The sequence below is a fragment of the Balearica regulorum genome, chromosome Z, assembly GCF_011004875.1.
Source record: "Balearica regulorum gibbericeps isolate bBalReg1 chromosome Z, bBalReg1.pri, whole genome shotgun sequence".
In the NCBI taxonomy this organism is placed as follows: domain Eukaryota; kingdom Metazoa; phylum Chordata; class Aves; order Gruiformes; family Gruidae; genus Balearica; species Balearica regulorum.
In genome coordinates this window covers 215,233-242,101 of record NC_046220.1, presented here as the reverse complement: position 1 = coordinate 242,101, position 26,869 = coordinate 215,233, and the positions used below count along the sequence as shown (strand labels likewise).

General features: G+C 53.4%; 1 protein-coding gene across 4 annotated transcripts; it reads right to left on the bottom strand.

Annotated features, from left to right (window-relative positions):
- Positions 1–1,969: 1,969 nt before the first annotated feature.
- On the bottom strand, positions 1,970–26,832 carry FBXO10 (F-box protein 10). Of its 4 annotated transcripts, none has more exons than XM_075739517.1 (11): positions 26,756–26,832; positions 23,439–24,029; positions 19,047–19,892; positions 16,916–17,065; positions 15,330–15,466; positions 11,661–11,731; positions 10,924–11,076; positions 9,217–9,492; positions 8,599–8,909; positions 6,060–6,241; positions 1,970–4,626 (listed from the first exon to the last, which is right to left on the bottom strand). In XM_075739517.1, exons 2-11 carry the CDS (start codon positions 24,021–24,023, stop codon positions 4,461–4,463), a joined length of 2,877 nt encoding a protein of 958 aa, XP_075595632.1. In that variant the 5' UTR covers positions 24,024–24,029; positions 26,756–26,832; the 3' UTR covers positions 1,970–4,460. The 4 variants fall into 4 exon arrangements, with proteins under 4 accessions (XP_075595632.1, XP_075595631.1, XP_075595634.1 ...); XM_075739516.1 differs by lacking the exon at positions 26,756–26,832 and adding an exon at positions 26,059–26,281; XM_075739519.1 differs by lacking the exon at positions 26,756–26,832 and adding an exon at positions 26,059–26,281 and having other exon boundaries at positions 23,678–24,029.
- Between the last annotated feature and the right edge of the window lie 37 nt (positions 26,833–26,869).

Genomic DNA, 26,869 nt, shown 5'->3' with positions numbered 1-26,869 from the left:
CCTGTGGGAGACTGGTGGACATGGCAGCCACAAGTTAGAGAATGCTAACCCTTGCCAGAGCATGGTGCCACCTGGAGAGGCTTGCCACGAGCAGGAGGGCCAGGGCCGTGGCTTGCCTTGGACTGCCACCAAACGGCTCTAAGCCTGTGCAAAAACCAGCACGCCTGTCCACAGCTGATGCCTTAGCAAGTGTACACCGTAGCCATGCAGCATCGGCACGCCTGAGCCAGCACAGGAGCTGAGGCAGGACCTACGATGGGTCACATCATCATCCTTGTCTGAGTGGCAGAATGTTCCCATGGGAGCAGGGTAGGTCCCATGGCTGCTTGGTTTGAAGGTGACCAGAAGCTCTCCCCACTGCTCACCTGCTACCATCCGAAGCTCACTCCACTTTGCTAGCATACAGATAGCGTTATAGTCCTCTTGATAAGGTTGTGGCCACCAGATAAAAGATTCAATGAAACAGGTTGGGCACAGGGTCTTTCTCACACCTAAGAGTACAGGGTCTGTAGGACATTGTTGGGTTGGAGTCAACCTCTCTTGGCAATGTTGGCATATTGTCTCACAACTGGTTCCTGCACAGGCAGCAGGAGGACATGCACAGCAGCACCAGGGAGGCACTCAGCTTTCACCAGTGCTGCCTTTCTGGAAATGATGTGCTCTAATTAAATTATGAGCAGAGCACAATGCAAGGTCTGTGCTGCGCCATGAAGGGGCTGTGCAGGTCATGCATGTGCACAAGCTTTGCACAGTGTTTAGGTGGTGAAAAAGCCACCATAAATCCAGATTGTGCCCTCAGCAAGCTGTTGGGTTGGGGCAGCTGGGGCCTGTTACCCACTGTATCACAACAGGCACTTGAATTAAGGCTTTGCACAAGTACAGCAGCACCACACACTGCTTCCACTATGCTCTATAACCTATCCACTGTATTACAAGAACATAAAATATTTTATGATGAGTGAATGCCACTGAAGATTAATTAATGAATGCCCAGTGAATTCTCTCCACACCAGGAGAGAGTATTACTTTCTGACTTTGTGTCTGAAAGTCGTAACTGTACTGACCAGTCAGGGTCTCATGTATATGTAATATAAAATTGAAAGATTAAGGAAGCAAACTTCATTTTTGCTTTCCTTGTGAAGATGAAGTCAACATGAACATTTGGCTTTTTCCATAGTGATCGATAGATAAATATTAACATTTGAAGACAATATTTGAACTCGGTACTTCCAGCTCAACCTGCTGGAAGTTTAAGGATAATTGATCATGTGACCTACTGCTTGCTCATAATCTGCTATGATGTGAAGTGAGTTAAACTATGTATTTTGTGAATAATTTTTTTTATGTCTGCTTAACAGCATGTGGATCCTCTATGGGGCATTTTGCTGCTCCAAAGTGCAAAAAGCACAGAATGAAGAGGATATTTAAGCTATTGTGAAAATCCCAAATCTCACTGGTTTTTGTTTGTTTTTGGGGACTGGTTGACGTGATTCAGAACCCTCTGGGAGGTGCCTGAACAGTGAGGTGTTCTCTTCAACCCCAGGGTTCAGGCCACTGCAGACAGCCCCAGGCATTACAGATCGTGTGCGTTGTGTCCCCCACCCCACTCCCCCCCTTTTATTTCTGAGGTTCTCAGCATTGGTTTAGAAGTATGTGCAAGTTCAGCCCACTCTGGCTTCTGTGTGCCAGTAACCACACTGTGAACAGTCTGAGCGTCCGCATCTATTGCGGTTATGCTATTTACTTCCCTACAGGCATTTTCAGAGTAGTACTGAACATTTCCAGGTTCTTTTGCAGGCATGCTAACCTTCTGGCAACTTCCAGTTTACAACCACCACCATAATTCTTCTGTGTCAGCATCCTGGGTCTGTCCTGACTTGACGTGCAGCCCACCCTTCCTCTCCCCCAAGATCACATCATCCCATCCCCTCCCCTCCCTCCCCCCCCCCCCCAGCCCCCGACTGTGGATCTGTGCCTTTGTACATGACAGGCAGTACTGCTGAGACAGCTACATGGAACCTGGGACTTTAGGTTCCTGCTCTGCAGCATGAATTTGGGTTCTCGCAGCCTTCCCTCACACCCATCCCTGCTACCAACCTGTGCATTCACTCCTCTCTTGCTGCTTACCTGGTCACTCACATAGGCATATTCTGTATTGGCATGTCTCTCACTACCACTGCCAGCTGCTTCTACAGCTCAACTCCGCTCCTGGTCCAAGACCATCCATCAAGCAAAGCAACCCTGTTAGCAGCTGGACGGTGGGTGTCAGCTAGGAGCTACAAGGCTTCCTTCCCTGAAGTTTCTCTCCTCCCAAGCGGCACCACCACAGCAAGACACTGCCCTGCAATGCCCCAGTGGGTCGCATCTTCCCATTTTTCTAACTCTCCTTCAGCTCAGCCACACTCATCTCAAGAGACACCCTCCACCCTGCCCCCCTACTAAGATCTTGTGCTGTGCACATCTCCCACTCTGCCCAGGGAATGGCAACCGGCAGTTCTGGCCTCTGAAGGCTTGTGTTAGGTCAGCTTTGCCTTTATCCTGAGGCAAACCAGGCCTTTGACCAACTCACTGACCGTACAGCACCAAAACAAAACAAGCAGTCTTTTAATGGTGAAAGGTTTGCTTTGATGGTGGTTCAAGACAACTCTGGACAGTACACCCAGAGGTAATGCATATATAGTTATATGCATTGGTGGAGATTTGCCAACTTCTAATGTTGTCGCTCACCTCTGGTTTTAAAGCTACTCCTGAGCACATGAAACCCTCCAGGCTTTGGCACAGGCCATGTGGTTGCCAAATGCCAGTCCCTGCTGGGTGGGCAGGGCTGCATCCCACAGCCCTGCAGTGCACTACGTAACGAGCCCCTACTGAAAGGGTAGCTCCAAAAGCTGCTCTGGGAAATTTCTCTCAGTTTGGAAAACAACTCGGGTACTAAAATGTAGATCACCTTGAAAATACAGCATCTTATTTGTGGCAGTTTTCCTGAAATTATAGTACTTCTCCTTTAAAAAAGAAAAAAGTGGATTAGATCTTCTTACAGCGTCAGTCTGCAGAGAAGGAGCAGATGACATTAGACTGTAGTACACAGTTATGCCAGCTTACACCAGAGCAGAAACCTGTCTGGAGAGCTTGTTATGTGAATAAAACAGAGAAAATCCAGCTGGGAACTGACTGCTAGCTGCAGACAGGGGATGACAAGGCAGAAACCACCAGCTGGTCATGCAGGGTTACAGCAGGCAAGCCCCTGTCTGCAGCAGCAAGAGCCCTGAGCCCCAGGAGATGTTGGGGGATCCCCAGTGGCACCCTCAGAGCAATAAGCCCCTCTGCCCAGCTCCTCTCAGTCCCAGGGGAGCTCAGCCCCATGACCTGGGGGATACCCACCTTCTACTAAGCACCCCACAGACCCAGGGGTCACTGCTAGGGAGTGCAGGAGAAGAGCATTCCCGGATTGCACAAGGATTATTACAGGATTCCCGGGGGGGGGGGGGGGGGGGGGGGGGCGGGGAATGAAACATGGAGAAACACAGGGATCAAGGTGGTTTGGGGAGAACAAATGTGGGAAAGCAGAGGGATAAGGGAATAAAAAGTGGCCCATTGTGTGTGTAAACGTGGCTGGTGGCCAAGGACAGATGCTGGTCTGGCCATGCCCATGCCTGACAAGCAGAGTCTGTCCTGTCCACTCACCAAACGCCATTTCTAATTGTTCTCAGGGTGAGGGCTCTCCCTTCGGTGTGGGCAGAAGCATCGGTGGTGTATGGGGACCTGCATCTGCGTGGGGTTGCTACCAATGAGGAGGTGGTTCGGGAGCCCAGGCAGTCTGTCTGTGTCTGCCTGTCTGTTGTGGGAGGCTGCAGCCTCTGGGGGCTCATATGCCCTGGTGCCAGAAACCTGGGAGACTGGGACCCAGGGGCAGGTACTGGGCAGACAGCGTCAGAGCCCGAATGCTGGAGGGACCCACACTGCAGGTATGTATGTCTGTGCGTACGTCTGTCTGCATTGATCTGTGCCCCTTCTGGGTGAGAATCAGCACAAACAGAAACTGAGCAAGACCATACAGGACATGTCAGCCTCTGAGTGTTCTGGCACAAATGCAGATGGTCACTGACAAAGCAGCTTCAAAGCAAGTGATCCCCAAATAAATAATGCCACAAGCCCATTGGGAAGAGAGGTTTGTCCAGAGCTTAAGCTGGGGAGGCCCAGCCAGGAGCACATTTCATCTAAGGAACTGCTCGCTTGTAAATTACCACAGCAGCGATCTCAGCGGGCAAAGAGGAAGAAAATAATGGCTGTTTTCCCAGCTATTTTTTATTTGATGAGGTGCCACTGAAGTTGCAAAATCCTTCATGAAAAAGGGAGTACAGACCAATGGGGTTCCCTGCCCCTGAGTTGTGAGAGCTTCCCAGTGGCAGCTCTGGAGAAAAGATAGGCAGAGATACTGGTGAAGAAACGTCCCTCCCTGGTCAAAGAATGGTGCAGAAGATGCTCCCATGGTTGTGACATCCCCCATCCACCCTGGAGGTTATGCTGGAAACCCTCTGACCATCAGCCACCGTGCAGGACCCCAGGGCACCTCCTTCGATGTGAGGCCGTGCTGGGGGGTTGATCAGCATGCACTCCATATCAAACCTGGGAAAAGGAGAGACACCCCACGTGTGGCCCATGAGCAGGGTGGAACGGCGCTTCCAGAGCAGCCTTAGAAACGCTCCCTTCAGGTTCAAGGAGGAAAGGGGCAGAGCAGTGCTGGCAGGCACACAATGCTCAGCACACGATGTCTGTTCCAAAACCCAAGTGGGACAGAAATGATTGGAGAATTGAGACAGAACATCTTGCTTTACTACAAAAACTACTTTTTGTGATTTCACAGCCAACACCTCTAAGTGACTGCAAGTTCTGGGCGATGGGACAAGATCCTGCAGAGGGAGAGTCAATGCTGGGGCCTCCCAAGAATATCGGAAAGGGGGACAGATTTGAAAACCTAAAGGAGGAATCATGGGGCAAAGGGCACTGGAGGAGGGGCTAAGAGTCCTCTCTAGTGCATTTGACTTTCATGTTAATGAGTCCGGAGGACCAGGTGAGAGCATCATCAACCCGGGGGACCATATGGCCTAACGACCCTCCAGTAATGCAAGTCTTCAAATTTCCCTGTGTCCTCTCCCACACTCTGCACCAAGATCTGTGACCCAGAGAGGTAAGACAAGGTTAAATTTCTAGCTAAAAAGAACAATCCACTGAATACCCAGCCCTTGTACAGGTGACAGGGCTCCAGCTTTCCCTCCTCAGGCCTCTGCTGCAGAGTCCTGGTCTAGAGTGGCCTGTTTTGAACAAGGCCTATAATGATGAGAGTCACTGAGATCTTGGGTGACAGCTGGCAACAATGGAAAGCTTTGCAATACCCATTAGAGATCTGCAGCTACAGCAGTACCTCTGAAGACCACTGGAAGACACAGTCTCACACAGGCACAAAGACCAGGGTAGCTAAATCACGCCCAAGGAAAACAAGCACTCCATTTTGCCATTCACGTTGCTCTGGAGCAAAAGCCTGGAGGTGGAATCTGGTGCCTGAAGCCACCCTCCTCCTCCTCACCAGCAGAGAAGCACAATGCAGACTGGGGTGGCTCTCACCATTCCTCCTTCTTCTGACTCTCAGCCCAGGCTACAAACACTGTGGCTGTCCATGCTGCAGGGACAGCAGTGCAATATGCAAACACAGCAGCCTGGCTTCAAAGGCAGCACTCCGCATGAGAATGAGCTGGCCAGGGCACAGGGCAGATGTCCTTATGCCCAGAGACATCGTGAAGACCTGCACTGGCCTGTCAAGGAATAATCCAAGCCCCTCATTTGACTTTAGAGGTATCTCATGAGGAACCTTTGGGCTCTGCTTGATCTGCAGTCCTCATCTGCAGTGGTTCAGCACATACATGGGGCTGGTGCCATGGGTCAGCAGGCATGGGAAGCTGGGAAGAGAAGCTACAAAGCAGAGCCCTCCAGTGCTCACCTACCACAGAGCACAATGGTGGCTCCAAGCTCACAACTGCACCCCATGGTGCCAGGGGACTCACCTTTTCTTGAAGGTGAGAAGCATGTTGTTTTGGATGTCACAATCCTCTGCATTTGATATTGGTCTCAAAATGGATTTCTTGGATCTCCCTTGGAAAATGAGGTTTTCCTGCACCAGGCCTTTGGCTTCATCAAAGAGAGCAATCCCATAGTCCTGAAAGGACTGGATCCTGTTCTTGGTCACCTGCAAAATAGGCTTTAGATGGGAAGGCCCAAGTAGAAGGACATTGTTCATATGGCTCTTTGACCAACATAAAACCAAACCCCAAAGTTCTTCTGCAGGCTCACTAGCACTCCCTGGCAGTTTGGGAGCATACCAAGGGTTCAGAGTGGATGTGCCATAGCCATGCACACACAAGTTTACCCAAGGCCTTCCACGTTACTAGTGGCCCCAGCTGGAAGCTTAGTTGTTGGCCATGCTAGATGCTACAAGCTTCCCTGCAGCTGGTACCCAACCCCTTGGTGAAACACAAGCACAGATGCTGCTGAACATGAACCTGCTGCTGCTCCTTGCCCTGCAGGTTTCAAACAGCTGTATTGACAGGCTGTGACTTCTTTGTATACCACAAAAGAGCACTTAGGAGTCTCCTCTTCCCAAGACAGACAAGACCACAGCTCTCGTTGTGCCATACTCTTGGAAGATCAGGTCAGTCCCTTCTCCTCCTTGGCTCTACAGAAACAGCTGCTGCAATGCTCCTTGCCCAGCACTCCTCCCCACCCAGAACTGCACATCATCTCACCTGCTCTCAGGCACCTCTTGGGCTCTGCCAGTGAGTGGATGAGAAACGAGAGCACCACATCACCAGTACTTCAGCAGGGACTGTGCTGCCCGCTGTAGTCCCCAAATGAAGCCTGCGATATGAATCCTGCCTGCGTGCTCAAGGAGACCAGACAGCTGGGACCATGGAAAATACAGTGGTTTTTAGCTTCTCGTCCAGAGCACCATGCTTTTCTACAGACATGGTTTTCAAAAGGAGTCTGCAGCTCCTGTGGGACTCATGCAGAGCATTTGTCTTGGCAGGGCTTTCAGTATACTAATTTTAGGGGTACTTCACAATAAGTCAAATTGCATTTATCTATTGTTTTGATGCACGATGGCTTCACCTCAACAAGGAAAAGAACAGAGGCAACTTTGAGCCAGGAACTAACCTTGGAAACTGGCTAGATGCTAGAACATTGCATCTAACTTCCAAAAAATCTAGTTCAGATGCCAGCTACCCCAATTCTTCAGCACAGTTCACACAACCTGAGAATCTCCAACACTGGCCTATGGAATCACCCCCTTGAATGTGCCACTCAGTTAAATAAATACAAGGGGCAAGCCTGCGAGAAGATGGACTTTGTTGAACATCATTGCACCAAAATGCACTGGATTCCCTCTGCCACTCTGAGGGAAGAGAGGTCTCTCCTACAAGCCATCAGTGAATCCACATGTGGGAAAAGATGACTGAGCTGTCCTTTACCAAGCTTTAAATGTCAGACAGATGTGACAAGCCACCTGTGGATAACTATCCCAACAATGCTGAGGCTAGGGAAGAACTCACCTCCTCTCTCTGGGCCCTACAGACCACTTCTAAACCGCTCTTGACAAATACTAGGACATGCCACCCTTCAAACCCACTAGGGATGGAAATGTCACTTTCTTCTGAGCAGTGCACTCTAGTTTCGCACTGCTGGCCCAATTAGAAACAAATGCTTACTTAATTCTCACCTGCATCTTCCCTCAAACAGTTCCTGCCCACTTCCCTCCAGCTGTTGCCAGTGATTGCCCATGAAAAACCTGGAGTTAAGGAGTACTAGTGGAAGGGAGCTCTGGAGTAGGACTGTCTACAGCACTAGATGAGGGCAGCCCTGGCTTTGTCCTGCCAAAGCTTGGAAACCACCAAGGATGGTGACTCCATATCTCTCTGCGGCCTGTCTGAGGGCTGCACTACCCTCCAAGGCCAGAGACCCCCAGTCTCCCACCTGGACCTCCCAGGGTCCAGGGACCACCACAGCTTGTGCTGTTGACCGTCATTGTACTGCCTTGCACTGCCAAGAAAGGCTGAGTTCTGACTGCCCTTCAGGTAGCTGCAGGCTGCTGTTAGATCCTCCTTGGCCTCCTCTGCCAGACAAACCAAGCCCAGCTCCCTCTGCCTCGTCTCATCAGTCATGTGTCCCACACTTGCCCATCCTGGTAAGCCCGCATGGGACCCTCTCCCTTTTCTCCACCTCCCTCTTGACCCTGAGGTCCCAAACTGGACACATTTCAGATGCAGACTGCTGATGGCAAAGGAGATGGGTGACAACTTCCCCCAATCAGCTGAACACACTTCTAATGAAGCCAGGAAGTTACACTCCCTCTAATCACAGGGTCAAGGATGCGATCCTGATTGTCCAATCCTCCTGCTAGGAATCCCAGGGCAGTCCCTCCTGTCCTGCTTGCTAACTGGGGACCTGCTGGCTTCCCCCTCACCCCTGGGACAGAGAGGCTTTCTTGCCTCTGCCCCTGGCTGCAGGGACACACAAGTTGGTGCCCCCTCAGCTCTCCGCAAGACACACCTTCATGTCCGCTGCCTGGAGCAGCTGGATGCCACACCTGTGATTGCCAATGATGTCATTCTCTGTGATTACACCCTCTCCCTTGGAAACAATGCCATGGCTGCTGTTCTCATAGATGCCATTGCCTCGCAGCTCCACTTGGCACTTGGCCTCGACCAGCACGCCTCCCCGGCTGTTGCAGGAAATGCTGTTGTTTGCGATGCGTGTCAGCTGGCTGCTCTGCAGCACCGCCACCCCACCGTCATGGTTGGCGTGAATTACATTGGCGATGATGTTGAGTGCTTCGCTGCTCTTGACATGCAACCCAGCAGCTGCCAACCAAAAAGAAGAGCTATTGGTTAAGAGCTTGCAGCTTCAGTCATGATGACCACAACTGTATTTCTGTTTCTAAAAGCTACCCAGTTCCTTCTGTCACAATATGACTTTCTGATTGGGAGCTAAAGGACAAAAAACCCACCCATACTCAGGTCTTGGCCCACCATTTCTCCAGGGTGCTCCTGGCCTGACAGCTGAGGAAGACCCTGGCAGACACCAGTGCTGGCAGGTCAGGACAACACACCATTCTGCATGCCAACCCTTCACCTGGAGCCTGGGAAGAGCCCCGGGCCTCAAGCTCACCTCCGTTGTGGTTGATTCTGTTCAACTCCACAAGCGCCACGCTGATGGGATGTCGGGCAGCTGGGTACTCCTCCTCGCTGTCTGGGTTGTTCTCCCCACTGGCACCCTCTGTCTCCTCCTGGAAGCTCTCGCTGCCCCCCTGGCCGGGGCTGTAGTTGCCAGCATCGTCCTTGTGGCAGAACACCGCCACCCCGTAGATGCTGTTGTGGCTGATCTGGTTGTTGATGAGGTGTGGGAGACTGGAGGACATCATCCACACGCCGCACCCCTTGTTGCCTGCAGTGTGGGCAGCATAGCCTGCCAACTCAGCAGTGTCTGGAGACCCCCAGCCCTGTCCTGAAGCAGCCCGTAGTCCATATGTGGTGCAGGTGGGACAGAGGCGATCCTCGTCTTTGAGAGCACACATGAAGGCTAACCCTACATGTCAGGGGCTCTCAGCGATCCTTTGGCCCTGACTTCGTCCCACTGGGCAAGTCTGTGAGCTCAGTGCCTTTGTTTCCCCACCTCCACCCTCTCCACGCATTGTCCACACTCTGACCCCAGCTCAAGTCCCCAGGTTTAACTCATGCCACCAGGAGGTAAACCCCCACCAGCCTGGGGCTCTGTGGGACGGCCAGGCACAGCCCTGTCCACCAGCTCCACACACAGCTGGCTTCACTGCAGATGGGTAGCCACAGAGCTGGAAACCCATGTGCTGCCAGCACCCTCTCCCGGGATTAGGCGTGTCCTCGTCTTTCCTCCTCCAGGACTGGGAGCCTCAGGGGCCAGGGAGCGAGCAGCTCCAGGAGCACCTAGCTGGGTTTCCCCGATGCTTGGCCTCAGGGGCCCAGGCATATTCTCCAGTGTCTAATACAGGCTGAGCTGCAGCTTCGACACCCCCAGGATAGCTGGGTCCTATGACCACGCTCCTCCTGCCCTGGCCACTGCTGTTCCAGAAACCTCTGGGAAGTCCCTGTGTACCTTACCCTCACTGTGAGGGGCTGAGACTGGCCATCAGCACTACTGGCCGCCACTGCTCCAGCGTTAGTAGTGGGACAGACGGACAGATGCACACAAAGCCATGCTATGTGACTGCCTGCATCCTGTTTCTGTCCTAAATAGGGCCAGAGAGGAGCACAGCTCCTCCAGGACTCAGACCTGCACCCTGGCAGCAGCAGGCTCTCTCCAGCACTTGTCTCTGCAGCCACTTTAAAACCCCTTTAAAAAACCTGTTTCCAGCTTCCTACGAAAATCACCTGGGGAGTTTACCTGCCATCAGACATTAGCCCAGTTGTTAGATTACGGACTCTGTCAGACTCCTCTAGCCCCAGGTTAGCCAAGTACAGGACAGCAGCGGACATGGCTCCCGTCACCCCGTGGGGAGTACGTGTCCTTTCCTGCAACCCTATCCTGCACTAGGGCAACAGTGCAAGGTCAGCTTTCCTCTCAGGGCTCAGAGGGAAGCTCCTGCCCTCCACTGGAGACACAACAGTGGTCTCCTCAGCAGGGAGAGGGCCCCTTGTGAGCCATAGCCTGGCAGCGCTGGCAGCAAAACCTCCAGAGTGCTTGTGTTGAGCTGGGCCTGGTGCCATTCCCAGCCAAGCCTGCTGGGCACCCACCACAGCTCCAGAGCACACTGGAGGTAGAGGGCAGCCCAGCAAGCCCAAGAGGATGGGGGGGATGGGGGAGAAAGCAAGAGTCATTCTCCACCCAAGCTTGCTTCCTTACCGTAGATGGCGTTTCCTTCAATAAGGCCCTTCCCACGCTCGCCCACCACCATGCCGTCCGAGTAGCCGCAGAAGATGAGGTTGTTCCTGAGGGTGGGGTTGCCACCATGGCGGATGTCCACCCCACCCCACTGGTTCTCACAGATGATGTTCCCTAGGGCCAGGCAGGGAGGATGAGGTGACAACACAGGCCTCCTGCCCATGGAAGAGCAAGGAGACCTGGCAAGCCGAGAGCTGGCCCCACCGAAAAGCTCCCATCACCTGCAGCACAGCCCAAGCCCCAGGAACTTCCCTGTTCCCCCACTTCCCTGGCAATGCTCTCTCGCACAGGCCACCAGTCATTAGCAGTTCTAGTAACCACCACCTCCCTGCCCTTTGAGGTGCAGGGCAAACTGGAAAACCACTCAAGAGGTGCCAGGACAGCAGGAAAATGGCATTGACAGCTTTGCTTGTAAACTTGATGTTACAGGAGAGAAAAAATGCAGTCCACATGGCAGATTGCTCTGGAACACAGTTCCATGTCCAAGCTGGGCCAGAGACAAAGGGAACAATAATTTGGATACACACTGCGGAAAGACATGCTCCCCCCATCAACGGCAGAAATGCCAACTAGAAAATGCAAACCAGGGGATTATTGCACCTAAAGTCACCCCAAAACCACAAGAGGATAGATTTTGCAATCAGAGGCTTAAAGACAGAAACAAACTGGACATAACAACGCCATTTTCATTCCCGTACCTGTGATTTGGCCTCTCCCGTTCTCATTCACTGCTACTCCAGCAGCCAGTCCCTGGAAAATATGGTTCCCACTGAAGCAGGAGAAGAAAAGAAAGTTACTAGCAGCAGTGTTGCCCGCTCATGGTTTGCACTGATGCCATTGCAGCAGGTCTCTGCCCAAGCACGAGTCTCCCTGGCTACTTGTCACCAGCCTGTTGCCTGTGCCTGGCAGCAAGAGCTGGGCACGGGGCAGCAAAGTGCAGTGAGAGGGAAGCACAGCAGGGAAGGTGCATGCAAAGCAGAGCGGAGCTACTGAGAACTGAACCAGTTTCAAGGAGGTGAAAGCACAAAAGAGGCATGGAGAAACACGTGCCAGTAAGAGCATTTGAAGAGCCGTAAGCACTCATGAACACCCAAACAGCCACCCCATCAGACCAGTTGTCCGTTGAGCCAGGGTCCTGTCTCCAGAAGCAGCCAGCTGCAGCTGCAGGGAACGTATGGACAGGAAAAACCAAGTGCTGCCTCCTGCAGCCTGGCCTCTCCACCCCACTGGCTGCCTGCACCCATGGTTAGCCCCACACCTGAGATGTACTTTCCTTCTCCTCAGGATTAACCTTACTCCTCTGCAAACCACCCTGCATTCTCGGCTCTCCCAGTGCCACGCAGTGCACCCCACGGGGAGGCAGGCTACCTGCCACTGGCTGCCACGGCCTCCCTACCCCTGTGGGCAGTGTGGAGCAGGGGGCTACAAGCTGCAGACCCCCATGCCCCTGGGGAAAAAGCACAGGAGATGCACCATGTAGTGGCTGGAGTCCACCCAGGTGGATGCCCCGGAGGAGTCTGTGAAGGCTTCAGCCTGTTTCCTCCATCCTCCCCAACCCAGGAAGGAGTCAATAGTCTTTATCAGCACAGGACTGCTGCTCCACGAGGAGCCCCGAAGCCAGCGTGCAAGACGGCAATCATGGTTGATGGCAGAAAACATTAAACATGGTGGCAGGAGCAGAGGCAGTGCCATGCTGGGAATGACAGCCTGAAGAGCATGTGTGGGCCTTGTTGCACCTGAGTAGAGACATCACCCGCTGTCCCCTGGGCTCCCACCTACCACGTGTCAGGAGAAACAAAGCCCAGGAGCCCAGAGCGCACCACCAGATCCTCCTTCACAATATGACCCCTTATCTCTGGCTTGCTGCTGAGGTTCAGAGCAGGAGAGCAATCAGGTTGATCACAAAGGAAAAAGAGCAATTGAGCACAGTGCCTGGCATAGACTCTGCCTCAGAATCCACCCAGAAATGCTCACTAGAGATGGCTCTGCTCCCCCTGAGCTGTGAAGGGAGTGGAGGAGCTTCTACAGCAGCGAGCCAGGGTGGGAAAGTAGCACCTATGACATGCCATCACCAGTGGTGTGTGATCACCAGCAACACACGATCACCAGTGCTGGCTGGGGGTGGAGGGGTGGGTGCAGTGCTTCACACTGCTGTCCTGCTCCTAGGGACCCCACCTTGCTGGGCAGCTAGTGCCTCTGCTGTCCTCGGTTGCCCTGGCATGGCTGCAGCTTCCTGCTTGGGCAGGGCTGCTGGGTCTGGCAGATGAGGGAAGGTCCTGCCACCTGGTCAGAACAACATAGGCTATCAGCAGTGCCCAGAGAATGGAAAGCTGCTTGTGGGCTGCAGGGCCTGATGTGACACACGTGCCTGCCTCTAGAAAGAGGGACCAGGTGAAAAGAGCACACAAGGCGCCTGTACTTGAAATCCATGCTTGCACCAACACCTGCAGGGTAAGGAGGAAGACAAGTCGTGAAACCATTCCAGAGGCAATCCCCCAAGAAAATAAGGAGGAGGCTCTAAGCTGCCCAAGTCCTACTGCTGCAGAGCAGTGCCCTCCAGCACTGCTCTTGCTTTGCACCACCAGGCACCATCACACCCAGCACCTCCCGGCCTCAGCACAGCAGAGTCTTAACAGATAGCTTTTTAGCTGCTGCACAGGGTACCCCTGACTGGAAGATGTACATGCCCAAGGGCCTGTATCATGCTTAAAAATGGTACTCAGCACCCACATCGCTGGCACACTTCTCAGAAGGACACCCTCCCACTCCCTCATGGAGCCTCTTGCAATGGCCCACTGAAACCTGTCCCCCAGCCAGGCAGCTGCAGGCAGCAACATGGGACATGTTTGCATTTCTTGGGGACAGGCAGAACATTATTCAGTTTCCAGCTGTGGATAAGGCATCCAGCAAAGGGCATTACTCCTGCCATAAACCTCCCCATTCTCACAGCCCTGCTTGCCCACAGCTGCACATGCCATCATGTCGGTGAGACTCAGTCATGCTGACAGCCCCCATTGAGCCCCATGCTCAACGCAGCTGCATGTGACAGCACCAGGACAGCACCAGTGCACACAGCCTCAGCCAGTGCCAGAGTCTGCTGCAAGCCAGCACGGCTGAAAGGCAGCACAGAGTGGCACACACAAGCGGAGCAGGGGGGGCTCCTCCTAAAGAGGTGTCTGGTCATAAGAAAAAAGGTGTCTTCCCACCGAGCTTCCTCCCTGCCTCCTCCCCATCATCTCTTATGTGCCAGCAAGCGCGGACAGTCATACATCAGTCATGAGGTACAAGTTGGGGTTGCAAACAATGTTGAGAGAAAGTACAGAGGGAAGGATATCTAATGAATCTCTCCATCCTGCAGTGTATCACCTCTGCACTGCTGGGCCCTGCCATTACAACATGGCTTTTCTCAGAAATCAACACCTCTCTGAGAGACCACTTTCATAATCCCTTGTTGGAAAGCCTGGCCTTGACCCCTGTGTTTTCAGGCCTGATATGTCTGGTGCAGACTTCTCTCCAGGTCCCAACCTAGGCTAAGTGCCTCAGTAACCTGTTCTCAAGTTACTGCGTCCATACACACAGTCTGTCTAAACCTCACCAGCTCTGCACACAGATCATGAACCCACAAGAAGATGCATTCATTAGGACTACAGGACTCAAGGCTGAAGCACTGTTAATTATCAACACTTCCAGCATGAATACTCACATCCAAGCTTTGGGGTTGATCCAGGGCAACCATTTTCTTCTCTTTGTGCCCCACCCTGCTCTATAACACCACAGTGAGTTGTCACATGCCTGTTCCTTATCACCCACAGGCATGGTGAAAGGAAGGAATGGGTGGCAAGTACAGACAAGATGCCCCTCACATCTGCAACCAATACTCCAGCTGCTATCTCATTTCTGGGTTCATTGCCACCAGTTGATACCACCAGGTAAAGCTAATGACATCAACCTGAAGAAAGCCTGCCAGACACCAATACTAACATCTAAACCAAATGGTATTAAACACACATAAGTCAGTAGCCCCAGGTGTTTAAAGCAGAAAGGTGAATTGGAGTAACAATGATTGGAGTGCCAAGGTCCATTTCCCCCTTTCCTGCAAAAAGCACCACGACATGTGTGAGTTGTTCATCTTGAACACAGCCTGTGTCCTCCTCAGATTCAGGGGGAAAACCCAGGACTGGTGCTTGGCAAAGGCCTGGGTGCAGCAAACAGATAGAGGGAAGTCACAGAAAGGCAGTAGTGCACTGTGGTCCTATTTCTGCTCTATGGTGGGGATAGAAAAAAAGAGAAGAAAAGTGTGCACAGTGGGAGGAATAATTCTTAACAGGCAAAGGAGGGGAGAGAGAGGTCAGTGCTAGCTAACATACCTCACAGCAGGGTTTCCATTATACAGAATATAAATGCCAGCTTCTTTATTCCCATAGATCTGATTGCTACGGATGATGCCTTTTCCGTTGCCAACGACGACAATGCCTGAGCGAAGGCCACTGTGTATCTTATTGCACTACAGTTTTATTTTTGCACATGTAGAGAGAATAAAAGCAAAAGGAAGGAAAGTCACTCATAAAAGTGAGCAAGAGGAGACAGCAACCACAGAGAAAAGCAGCAGCTCCCAACCCTGCTGGGGAAAAGGGCAGAAGGATAATTAACCCAGCTGCCAAGAAATCACTCTCAAACAGTCAAGGCACACTTAAGAACTTGCTTTGGGGTTCTAGTACACCATGCCAAATTTCCCTTTCCATCATGCCTGAAGCCTCTTCTTCCTCCAGCAGCTCCTGCTGCCACCTCCAAGGGCTGCCATGGACCCAGTGATGCTTCGTTCCCCACAGCCCATCTGACACTGGGCAGGGCTGGTGGGGCTGCAAGTCCAACACCTCCCCATGGCCACCAAGAGCAAAGGACCCTTGATGGCACCCCACAGGAGCTGGAGGCAGGAGTCCAAGCAGGGGACTCGGCATTACAGCGTGGTGCCTTTTCTCAAGTTGCTAGACAGCGCTTTGCACAGCCTGAATGACTGCTGTCAACAGCCACACGGCTGCTTCTCTCCACAACAGGGGCCAGCACATCTCCTGTGAGGGCAGGAGAATGCTGGGACCCTCTGAGCAGGACAGCAGTGTCAGCCCACTATCTTGCAGAGCGGTGGGGTAGGAATCACTAAACCAGGCAAAGCAACAAACAGCAGCTCAAACCTGCAACCAAGGCCAGACATGGTCTGTGGCTCTGCGGCTGAGCCGCCACCTCCTCCTCCACGGGGCCACAGCTCTGTCTGCCCCATCTCCTGTGCAGAGCTCACACAGAGAGCTCAATGCTGCGCCAAGGTCACTCAGATGGTAGTTTGTATCTACCTCTCTGGCTCCCCCCACATAGTGAGGCCCTAGTTCCTTTAAGGATGACTACAGATACAGCGTTCAGTAAACAGGGACAAGGTCACCCACTGCACAGCTGGAGACACTACCAATTCGGAGGAAAAGCCACGCTGCTGGAGAGCGGGCTGCTGCTCCCCTCCTGCCCAAGGCTGAGCAGAGAGCTGAGACCCTCCACCAACTCCCAGGGTAGACAACACAATTCCCAGTGTGAGAGAAACAATTGACAGTACAGTGCTGATTTACTACCCCCTCTTGCACGAGTTCACCCATTACACTAGGGTGTTTATTTAATAGGGGAACATCCCCTTATTCTCCCCTCTACGCACAGCAATTTTAAGACACATACCATCAAATAGAGCAGGAGACCATGCATGTACCATCAGGCAGCACTTTGCTGTGCCTTGCCCTTGGGGTTAGCTGTAGTCTAATTCATGAACAAAAACCTAAGAAACAGGCTGAAGGGTAAAACTAAGAGAAAGGTCAGTGTTTTCTATACTGGGAGATGGATCCCTGCTGCCCCTCGGAGAGAAACAGTGCATGAGAGAAAGAGCACGCTGCCCTCCAACACAGCTTGGAGGGGTACGTACCAGAACAAGTGGGTTGGCTCCCTTACGAATGTCCACTCCGGCCTCACAGTTGGAATGGATGTTGTTGTCCGCAATCAGGCCTCCTGCTGACAGGCGCAGGAATATCCCTGATGCTTTGCAATGGTGGATGTCATTCCTCAGCATGATAACCTGCAGGGAAGGGGAGAAGCACCTGTAGTTGTAGTTAGAAAGATGAGGAAGAGGACATGACCAAAAGGTATAGCTCTCCCTTTTGCAACCTCTCTGCACGTACGACCTCTTTGCCCCTCCTGCAACTCCTGACTGTGCCAGGCACACAGGCCAGCTGAAAGGAAAATCAGTGTGTGTGGACAAGTTATACTACAGTTAAGCCTGCTGGGCATTACCCACAGGCATGGGTCAGCTTGGGGATGGGGACCTGCAGTGCTTGGTGCTGCACAACCAGAGCAAAGATATCGTCTTGGCCTGACACGTCCCTCTGCTTGACAAAGCCCCCCATTCAGGTGTGCCCAATGGCTTAACTCACTGCGTTGTGTTTGCACACCACCAGCAACAGTGAGCGACCATTCCCCATCTCATCTCCACACCACTCATGGTACAACGGAGCTGCCCCCTCCCCACTGTGGCCTTCCCCATTTGCATCAGCACCCTCTCCATATTGTCGGCAACAGGCTGCCTCCTGACTCTCTGCTGCATAGAGCTGCTCAGAGGCAACACATCAAATGCTGTGGAGCCTCCCATGAGTCTCCCATGAAGATGACTGGGCTAGTGCACTACAGCACACACACTCAGCATGCAACTTGTCCATTGCCTTGCACCTTCAGAGCAAAGATCCTGCCATTTGGGGGCAGAAATGGCCCAGCCAGCAAACTGAAATCACTGACACCACTCATAACAAGCTAGTTTCCTCTAAGCAAATAAGCAGTTAAATATTTACGCAGCAGCAATCATTAATATTTACCAGCCAAACAAAATCATGTCTTAAATCCATGTCTTATGAGTACTAAGAAATAATCTACAAATTGCCTTTGCGTATCCCGCTTCAGTGAGCAACACAGATCAGAAGGTAATTAAATTATACTTCCTTATATTTGCTCATTCCAGAAAGATGCTTCATTCAATCTCTCAACTAAATGTGGAGCTCAGCAGGGCTTGACAGCTGCCTGTCTTTATCAGTCATGCTTGGCCGCCCAGAGAGGGAGCTACAGGAGAAACACAGGCACCCACTCCATCCGGGTCCCACACACCAGACGCTGGTCCAGGCTTGTCCTGCACTGGAGGGTTCTGGCTGTGCAAGGACACCAAGCCGTTGCCAGCTCCGCCATGCTCCCTCTTCGTGTTGCACCTTGCCCCTGTATCAGAGCCAAGCATTTCACTGTCTCCCATTGTCTGATGCTCTGACACTCACCTCTCGACAAGAGCCTCTAGGCTAATTCCTAACTGAGCAATGTCTCACTGAGAGCAGCAGCTGGGTTGGCCTCATCTCCCTCCCATTTCCTACCAGTTAAAACCAGGCTGCTGAGCAAACTGGAAGCAAAGCAAGGGGAATAAAACCAGAACGCATTCCAAAGTGCTGGACCTGGGGTTTGGCAGTGTGATTCTCCCTCCAGTCCTCACCACCACCGTCCTGTCTGAAGGGGAGCACAGGCACAGAGGTGAGAGCTCTGGGCAAGCGCATGGTTAGATGATACTGTGCTGAGGGAAAATCTCTGTTCAGCTTCCAGTACATGTCCCTGGCCAAAATCCCTCCTTGCACACCACCTCTGCCTGCGGCAGGTACCCACCCCTGCAGGCTCTCCCTGAAGCAGCCAGGCCTGGCCATGGCAAGGGACGAGACCAGGGGTTGACACTCCAGTCCTCAAGTCCCTGCACTTGTGGTATGAGCTGTGCTGGGAGAAGCAAAGGTGATGATAACCAGCAGCACTTTTACAGGGTGAGGGTTTTATTTACAGGTAGAGCAGGCCTGACTACACAGCCCCAACATGCCACCAAGTTAATGCCTCCAACTGCAATTACGTTACTGCATGCAGAAAGCAGGTGGCTGCAAGTGACCTGCCTTTTGTTTGGGCTGGTTAACCCAAGCCATGCATAGGAAAGGAGCTGGTGGAACAGGAGGGAGAGGGAAGCGGGCTCACAGCAGTCTTCACAGCACCTTACTGTTTTGTATGCAGCGCACTGCATAGGTCAGATCCCTGAAGATGCTTCCTTCCAGTTTTGCTTGCCCTCGTGAAAAAATGAAGATTCCTCCTTTCCCATCCCTGAAAAGGCACTGCCGGATGATGCAGCCTTGCAGAGAGTTGGCCAAAGACTGGGCTTCCTTGTCCTGCTGCAGCTCCTGCTGCAAAGACTTAAGTTTAAGGTCCCTCTGAAGGGCATGCAGTCTGTTGCCTTGAAGCCTGCTGTCTGTATCAGCAAGCGTGTGACTCAGGCTGTGGGCTTGGTAGGGCAGTTTGTACACAGCCTGAGCATCCTCTTCATTGTCGCTGCCTAAGTCACTGTCACTGGAGTTTGAGTCGAGGGCCAGGTACTCCTCCTCCTTTGCTGCCCACAGGTTGTCTCCAAATTCAGTGTCTTCCTGGGCTAAGCCGAGGAGGGCTTGAGCACTCACTCCAGAGAGAAAGCTGCTTCGTTCTTCCCCTACGACAATCTCACATCTTCCCATTGGCGCCAGCAGCGATTCTCCCCAGCTGTTCTGCTTGGCCACGGGGCAGTCGGCTGGGTCAGGCTCCTGCATGGATGCTGCGCCGGACTTGGCCAGCGCAGCCAGGTGCTTGCAGGCCCAGTTACGGTCAGAGCTCGGGCAGCCCTCCACAGTTACAGAGGCGTTCTCACTGCCAATGAACTCACAGTTTTCCAGGACACAGAGGGCCACGTTGCGGAGGTGGATGCTGGACTGGCTGAAGGTGCAGAACTTCACCTGGCATGCCCCTGGTGCATGGATCTGCAGCTGCCCACTTTCGAAGTTGCAGTTGTCGAACTGAACATAGCCTGAGGTTGTCTGAAGAGTAAGCACAAGGTGACGTCATTGCACAAAGCGAGAAAAAGCAGTCCTGGACGTACCATGAAGTCCTTCCACAGGAAAGAAGCTCACACTCACAAACACAACGCGCGCTCAGGTGTCACAGACGCAACAAGCTTGCACAGATGCAGGGCTGCAAGCTGAGTTCACAAGTATCTTGCAACAAGTGACACTTACTGACATGCTTCCCTACTGACAATGTTTTCTTAACTTCCCTGACTAGACACTTTGCAGTCTCAGCAAGGCCTAGCAGTCATGTGTGGGAGCATACAGGGCCTAGATGTGGCAAGATCACTAAACCTTAGCAATGCTCCCTACAAAGAAGAGTTTGCAGCCTCCAGAGACATGTATTTGCCAGCTGGCATTGTTGATGGACTCAGGAGTTTCCTGGGTGAAGCAGAAGGTAAGATGACATCAAACATGACCTGGCTGGCACGGAGAGCTACAACTCTCCCTGGAGCCGTTAGCATACTTGATGGAAGGATGCTGCACCCACGATGCATCAAGTGCAAAGCAAAACAGGTAAAAATTCATGCCATACTGCTTCACAGGCATTATGTTGTGACACTGCAGTAGGACACCATCAATTCCTTGCTCCCTGGCTCTGGTTTTCCAGCTGACTTGCTGGTACTCACAGAACTGTGAGCCATCCCTACCATGGCCTCCCTGCTTTGCTAGGCAATATACATAGTGATTATGGGTGCTGGCAAACCACAAGGATGATTGTGCATGGCCAAACCTCTCTCTCCTGCACAGGCAGGGCAAGTTTCTGCTTACCTACAGAAAAGGCCAACAGAAATGCAACAAGGTACAGAGGGGCCAGGCCAGAAAAGCTGAGTAGTGTGCTTGGAATTTCACTATGCTCCTAATTTGACTAGCCATCTCCTAAATCATTATTTTTTCTTCCCAGGTTATCCCTTGATTGTTTAGTGCACCACATTAAAAGCAGACAGATCAATAGCTTGTGACAGGTGAGCTGGGGCAATTTTACCGGTGAGCTAGGGCAATTAGTCCCGTTCTACTGACAGCAGCTGCAGGGCGGGCAGTACCATCACCCTGCTGTGCACAGAGACCAGAGCAACAGCCTGAAAGGCAAAATGCAGCCATGCTGACCAGCCAAATACAGGAGACATCGCTGAGTGAGACACCACATGTCCACTTCAGCAACCCGGCATGTGGCTGTGGACAAACAGGGACTTTCTCAGCAGATTTGTGACTCAGTTTTCCCACTGCGTGCCAGTGCGTTATGTTTCTCCTGGGGACTTTCAGACTGATTAAGTTAAATATGTCACATAATAAAAAGGTGAAAAGGAAATTAAACCATAAATTATAACTAATGATGGGCTCACTCACCATGAGGAAGGTCTCGTTTTTGGAGGCACAGCCCACAGGTGCAGCACTTGCACTGGGCACATCCCACTGTGGACCAGTCAGCGGCTGTCCATGGGGACCAAAGTGTTGTCAGGGCAGACCACGGCAGCAGGGCTGGGCCCGTGATCCAGTGTCCTGGCTTAGGTTCAGAGAAGACCCTGGGCATCCTGGCCAAGGGCTCCCAGCCCAGGCTGAGGGCAGAGCGCACATCAACAGCAACCTGTTTTTGGGGCGGGGGGCTGGCACAGGCTGCACTACAGGGAGTGCTGGCTCTCAGGGATGCCTCTTGCACACCCAGCCTCTCAGGTTGCTCACACCTTGCCACCTAGGCAATGGCAAAGGTGGCTAGTGAGAAGGGAAAGATCACTGAACGAAGGAAAATGCCTGCCAGCCTGGGAACTGGACCCAGAAACATCCTTGAGAAGTGCAGCTGCGTCTCTGAGGTGCAGCTGGGTACTGAGAAACCAGAGACATCCTGAGATACCACCACCAAGTGCAAAAAACAAGGGACTGTAATGGCAACTCATCATCTGGAAAAGTGGAAACAGTCTAGAAAAATACAATTGCTCTGAAAGTACAAAAATATCATCATCTACTTCCTGTTTGAGGTGAAAAATGAAAATTAACAGCATCTATTGGTTGCTCAAAGCGGTGGTTTCTAAGTCCTCTTAAAACAGCCTTAATTTTTACCCAAAATGGAGCCTCTTTTCCTGAGAACATCCTGTCCTGCACATACTTTTCCTTTCCTAAACAGGCTGAAGTCTCCACACAAACCTGCTACAAGATGTTGGACCCTGCTGGGGACGCCTAGCTGACACCAGACTGTGACATGGAGCGTTTTGGATGTGAAATTCTGTTATGTCCCTAGTCCTCCTTTGGCCCCACTTTTGGGGTTGGTTTAGTTTGCCCTCCCTCTGGGGCAGTTGGGTACCCCTTGGAATGGTGTAACAGATGCCCCCACTCTGACCGAGTGAACAGTGCTTTGGTTCAGGCATCACCGCCAGGTAGCCCCGACTGCAATCAGCTCTGCTGCACAAACTGTGAGAACCGTGCCAGGCCAGATTTTCTCAGGGTCTAAGGAGTCTAGGACACATCTTATCAGGAGCTAACAGTGCCAGCCTGAGCTGGGTCTAGACAAAACTACAACTGCCACAGCTGTGCACCTGCACAAACACCAAAGGGGGGTGTAAGGAGGGACTTCCATCACTTTATGCTGCAAAAACTTGTAGCCCCCCCCCCCCAAGCCCACTGAGCTCTCCTGAACAGCAGCAGGCTGCACGGTGGGGATCTCCCTTGAGCAGGATCACCTCTCAAGGTTATTCCTTGAGGCTGAGAGACCTCTTACCTGGCATCTGATATCTATAATGAGGTACATGACATTTTACATTAGGCCTAAAAGTATATTGTATGCTAGTGACATTTTTATATATATATCCAGCTGTAACTTAATTATTAGAAGAGTAGTAAGTACTAGAGTGTTTGACTACCATCTGAATTATCATTTAAATCATCATTTCAATCGTTGTTAAATCAGTGTTTCATTACCATTCAATTATTGCTTAATCACCATTTGATTACCATGTGATTACTAGTCAATCATCAATTAATTATCATTGGATCATCATTTAACCATTAATAAAACCCTTTTAGTTTACTCCACAACCATGACCTTAGTAATTCACCTGGGACAGATGGTTTGGCCCCTTACGAAATCTGTCTAATTTTCTTGCTACCTGTATTATGTATCCATATAAGTAATCTGTCATAATGCTGTATTGGTGATAAATTTGCTGTAAGCTGTAATAGTATATACCTACTTGTTTGTTGCTGGTATTGGTTGTTGCTATACAATCGATTACTGATTGCTGCCATACTATTGCTTGATAACGTATCATTGGTTACTGATAGTAATTTCTAATAGCCTGAGATATATATATTTGCTTTATTAACCAAAGGCAGGCTTGCTAGTGGCGATTTGTGTGGCATTTGTGGCAATCTGTAATGAAGCAGAGACATTCAGAGGACAAAGCCCCCGAGTCCCCAGGAGTCCCACAAACATCTGGTCATGCTCTCCAGATGCCCGCAGCCTGGGGAACCCCCTCAGTCATGCCACTTTGTTGGCCTCGACATTCCCACCGCTCCGCTGAACCTCACCTTGTAGAGCACCGAGGTGAAGTGGGCCGGCATGAAGACGACGTTGCAGAGGCGAGCGGTGGGGCAGTGCTGGTCAATGCTCGCCAGCAGTGCCACGTCCCCCAGCTTGCCTTGCCCCACAACCTCCACGGGCACCTTCAGCAGCACCTCACCCTGCTCCTCATGCACGCCAGGCAGCAGCACAAGACAGTCGTAGGAGCTGGCAGCGGCCAGGGCAGCCCGGAGGGTGCCAAACTCACCCCCCGCGCCGATGCAGAGCCGGCGCCGGCCCTTCCTCCTCCGGAAGAGGGAGAGGCAGTTGGAGGACTCTGGGTCCTGCGTGTTTTTGGTCCAGGTTTTAGAGGCCAGGTAGTGCTGTTTGAAGGCCTCTCTCCAAGACTGTGGCTCCACGCCAGGCTGGTTGGGCCAGTTGGGGTGTCTGTGCTCAAGGCAGCCCAGGCAGAGCTGCCGCCAGCGCGTTTTGTCCAGGCTGAGGACGAGCTCATACCAGGCCCTGCAGACCAAGCTGCAGCGGCCCAGGTCAGGGAGGCACAGGTAGGATAAGATGAGCTGCCACAGCTCCACAGGCAGCCCGCTGACCTCCATCGGCACCTGCAAAGGATGGGACACAGAGTCAGCGGTGAGCCCTGACAGTTTGTGGGGCATGGAGGGGAACGCAAGGCTCAGCCAAGGCAAGGACCCCATGTGAAAAGGGACATGCAGGTCCCCACCAGACATACCTCTCTGGGGACAGAGCTGTATAGAAGCAGGCCCAGAGCAGCAGGCTGGCACGCCACAGGCAGAGACAGGAGCTATGACCAAGCAATGTTCAGTACTCATCCAATGGCGTGCTCCCCGCACCATTGCTCCCAGGCCTCCCTGCCTCCCTCCCCTGCTAGCCCTGCTCATGGGCCAGCAACACCCCAACAAGCTGTTCTGAGGTCTCTGCTTTTTCCAAGTGGTTAAACTTCGTTGTTTAATCCTGCTCACTATGTATGAACAAGCACATCCATCTCCTCCCAGCAGGCCAGGGCATTGTTGTGTCCCCTGCTGCAGTTTCCTCCCACCACAAGCTATCAGTCCTTGGTAGACAGCCAGCCCTCAGCAGGTCTCCCCAGCCACCCCAGCAGGCATGATGCTTCCCTCCGGTGCTGCACCAAGATCGCTGGGCAAGGCAGCAGCAGGGGGGAGCCAATGGCTCTGCCCTCCCACCCCAGCAGGACTCCCCCTGCACTCAGAGAGGCAGAAAGAGCAGGCGGGTGCGCACGCAGTGAGTGCAGTGGTGGAAACGTGCTGCCGGGGTGGCAGACTGCAGCGCAGCTCTGGACAAATCACAGCTGGCAGCTCGGAAGGGCGAAGTTGAGGCCACAGCCTTCCAGGAGAGCACGTCTCTTGACAGAGCCCAGGCAACTGCTCAACAGCACACGGGCCTCTTCTGAGGGGCCAGCGGAGGGTCCCAGCCCCTGCCTCCACCTCCCTGGGAGAGCCATCTGCCAGCTCCCAGCTGGCAGCACAAAGCAAGGTCCCAGGAACAGAGCAAGGGGCTGCCAAGAAAGGGCGGGTGCAGAGCTGGATGCACCTCTGATGCACACGCTACACAGCACAGAGCTGCCCCAAGTTTCGCTGGGTCCTGCTGTGGGAAGGGGGCAGCGTGGCCCATGGGACCTGCTTGGCTGCTGCTGGTGATAGAGGCTCACAGGACTGCACTGTGGGAGAGAGAGGGCTATCAGTTCCCAACCCTGGTCTGACAGTCCTGTCTGGGACACAGGGCTTGTTAGGAAAGGTGTGAAGCTTTCTCTGTAGGCTGAATTCATCCTGCAGCCCAGTGCCCAGTGACACCAGCAGGACCCTCCCTCCACGCAGAAGAGGGATTGAGAAGAAAGCATTCATGACTGCTGGCAATGCACTGCCAACGAAGCAGGCATGGCTCGTAACGGACCCCAGACACCCCATCTCACCGCAGAATGAGACCACTGCTGTTGAGGGTGTGCAAGCACCTCTGCTCTGGCTCATGCCACCACCTGCCCAGCATCATTCCTGAGGTCCTGTCCCAGGAAATAGTGGGTGCTGATGGCATGATGCCCCTGCTGATTGCAGGCCTTCAGCCCCTGCCTTCCACGCTGGCCCTCCATCTGGTGCATGCAGACGTGGGCAAGCCTCCCAATGCCCCATGTGCTTGATGACCTCCCACCAGTCTCCACAAAGCACTGGACAAGCAGCTTCACTAAACAGGGAGGTACCTCACAAAATTTACCACATGGTATTTGAGAGTAGCAGTGTTATTATCAGTGACCAGAAAAAACAATAATGCAAAACAGGAAGCTCCACCATCCATCAGCACTCCCCCTGAAGCAGCCCGATTCACACGTTACCCAGCACACAGCAGCCAGAGATCAGTGCTCCAGTGCAGCAGGAGCACTACAAACACAAGATAACGTGCACGTCCACCGGGCAGCCTCAGGTCAGCTGAGCGCCCAGGACTGTCTTTGCCGGCAGCAGCGGCTCTGATCCTGCACGGGGCAGTTCTGGCTTTGCTCCTACCTATCCCCACCGCTGCCAGCTCATGCCCACTCACGCACCTGGAAACATGCTCAAGGGAGGAGTGCGGGGACCCTCTCACGCCAGAGTTCATCTCACATACGATGCTGTTAAAAGCAACCGGTAACCCGGTTCCCTTCTTCTTTCACGCGTGCATGCTGGCAGGAGGACCATGCTCAGGACCACCCCTCCGAGACGCCCGGTACTTGATCCTAAATTAGCTTCTCGCGTCCTTACGGACGGGGCAGTACGGGCAGCCGGGAAAGCGGAGGAAGAAGAAATCGAGGCAGAAGTTCTGCCGAACCTCCCGCCGGCGGGGGTCGCCCACCCGCCGCGCACGGCGGCTTCTACCTGGCTCTCTCCCCGAGAGCTCCGGGGTTCCCGCAGCGTGAGGGGGCTCTGCCCAGAGCGGCAGACGTGCCCCCGCTGCCCCCGCCGGAGCTGCGGGAAGAGCCCGGCCCCGCCGCCCCCTGCCCTGCCGGACCTGGCGGCGCTCAGGGCTCGCACGGGGCTGCCCGGGCGCGCTCCCGGGCTGGGCTGCGGCCCAGCGCCCTGCCCAGCGAGGCGAGGGGGCTGCGCGGGAGGGCCTCGCCCGGCGCTCCCACCCCCCTGCGGCGGGGCACGGGGGACACGCGGGGCGCGGACCAACACCAGACGCTGCAGTTTCTTCCTGGCGCGGACGCCGAGACACCGGGCAGCGCCGCAGCAGAGCCCGCAACCTGCGCTGCCGCCGTTCGAGACCCCGCACCCGCACGCTGCCCGGCCCGCCGCCCCCGCGTCCGGCGCTCACGGCCGCTCACCTCCGCTCCGCTCCGCCCCGCCCCTCCCCCGCGGGGCCCGCTGCGCCACGGGCCGCACCCGCGCGGCACGCCGGGGGCGGGGCCACTGCCTGATTGGCTGAGGCGGGGAAGGGG

Bases quoted from the DNA above. Each gene is read 5' to 3' on its own strand.
- FBXO10 (XM_075739517.1), bottom strand. From the start codon at position 24,023: ATGGAGGTCAGCGGGCTGCCTGTGGAGCTGTGGCAGCTCATCTTATCC. The intron at 17,066-19,046 runs GTGCTGTGAAGA...CCTTCCCTGCAG, and splicing joins GCTGCATACAAAACAGTAAG to GTTATCATGCTGAGGAATGA. The intron at 15,467-16,915 runs GTACGTACCCCT...ATAAAACTGTAG, and splicing joins GAGCCAACCCACTTGTTCTG to TGCAATAAGATACACAGTGG.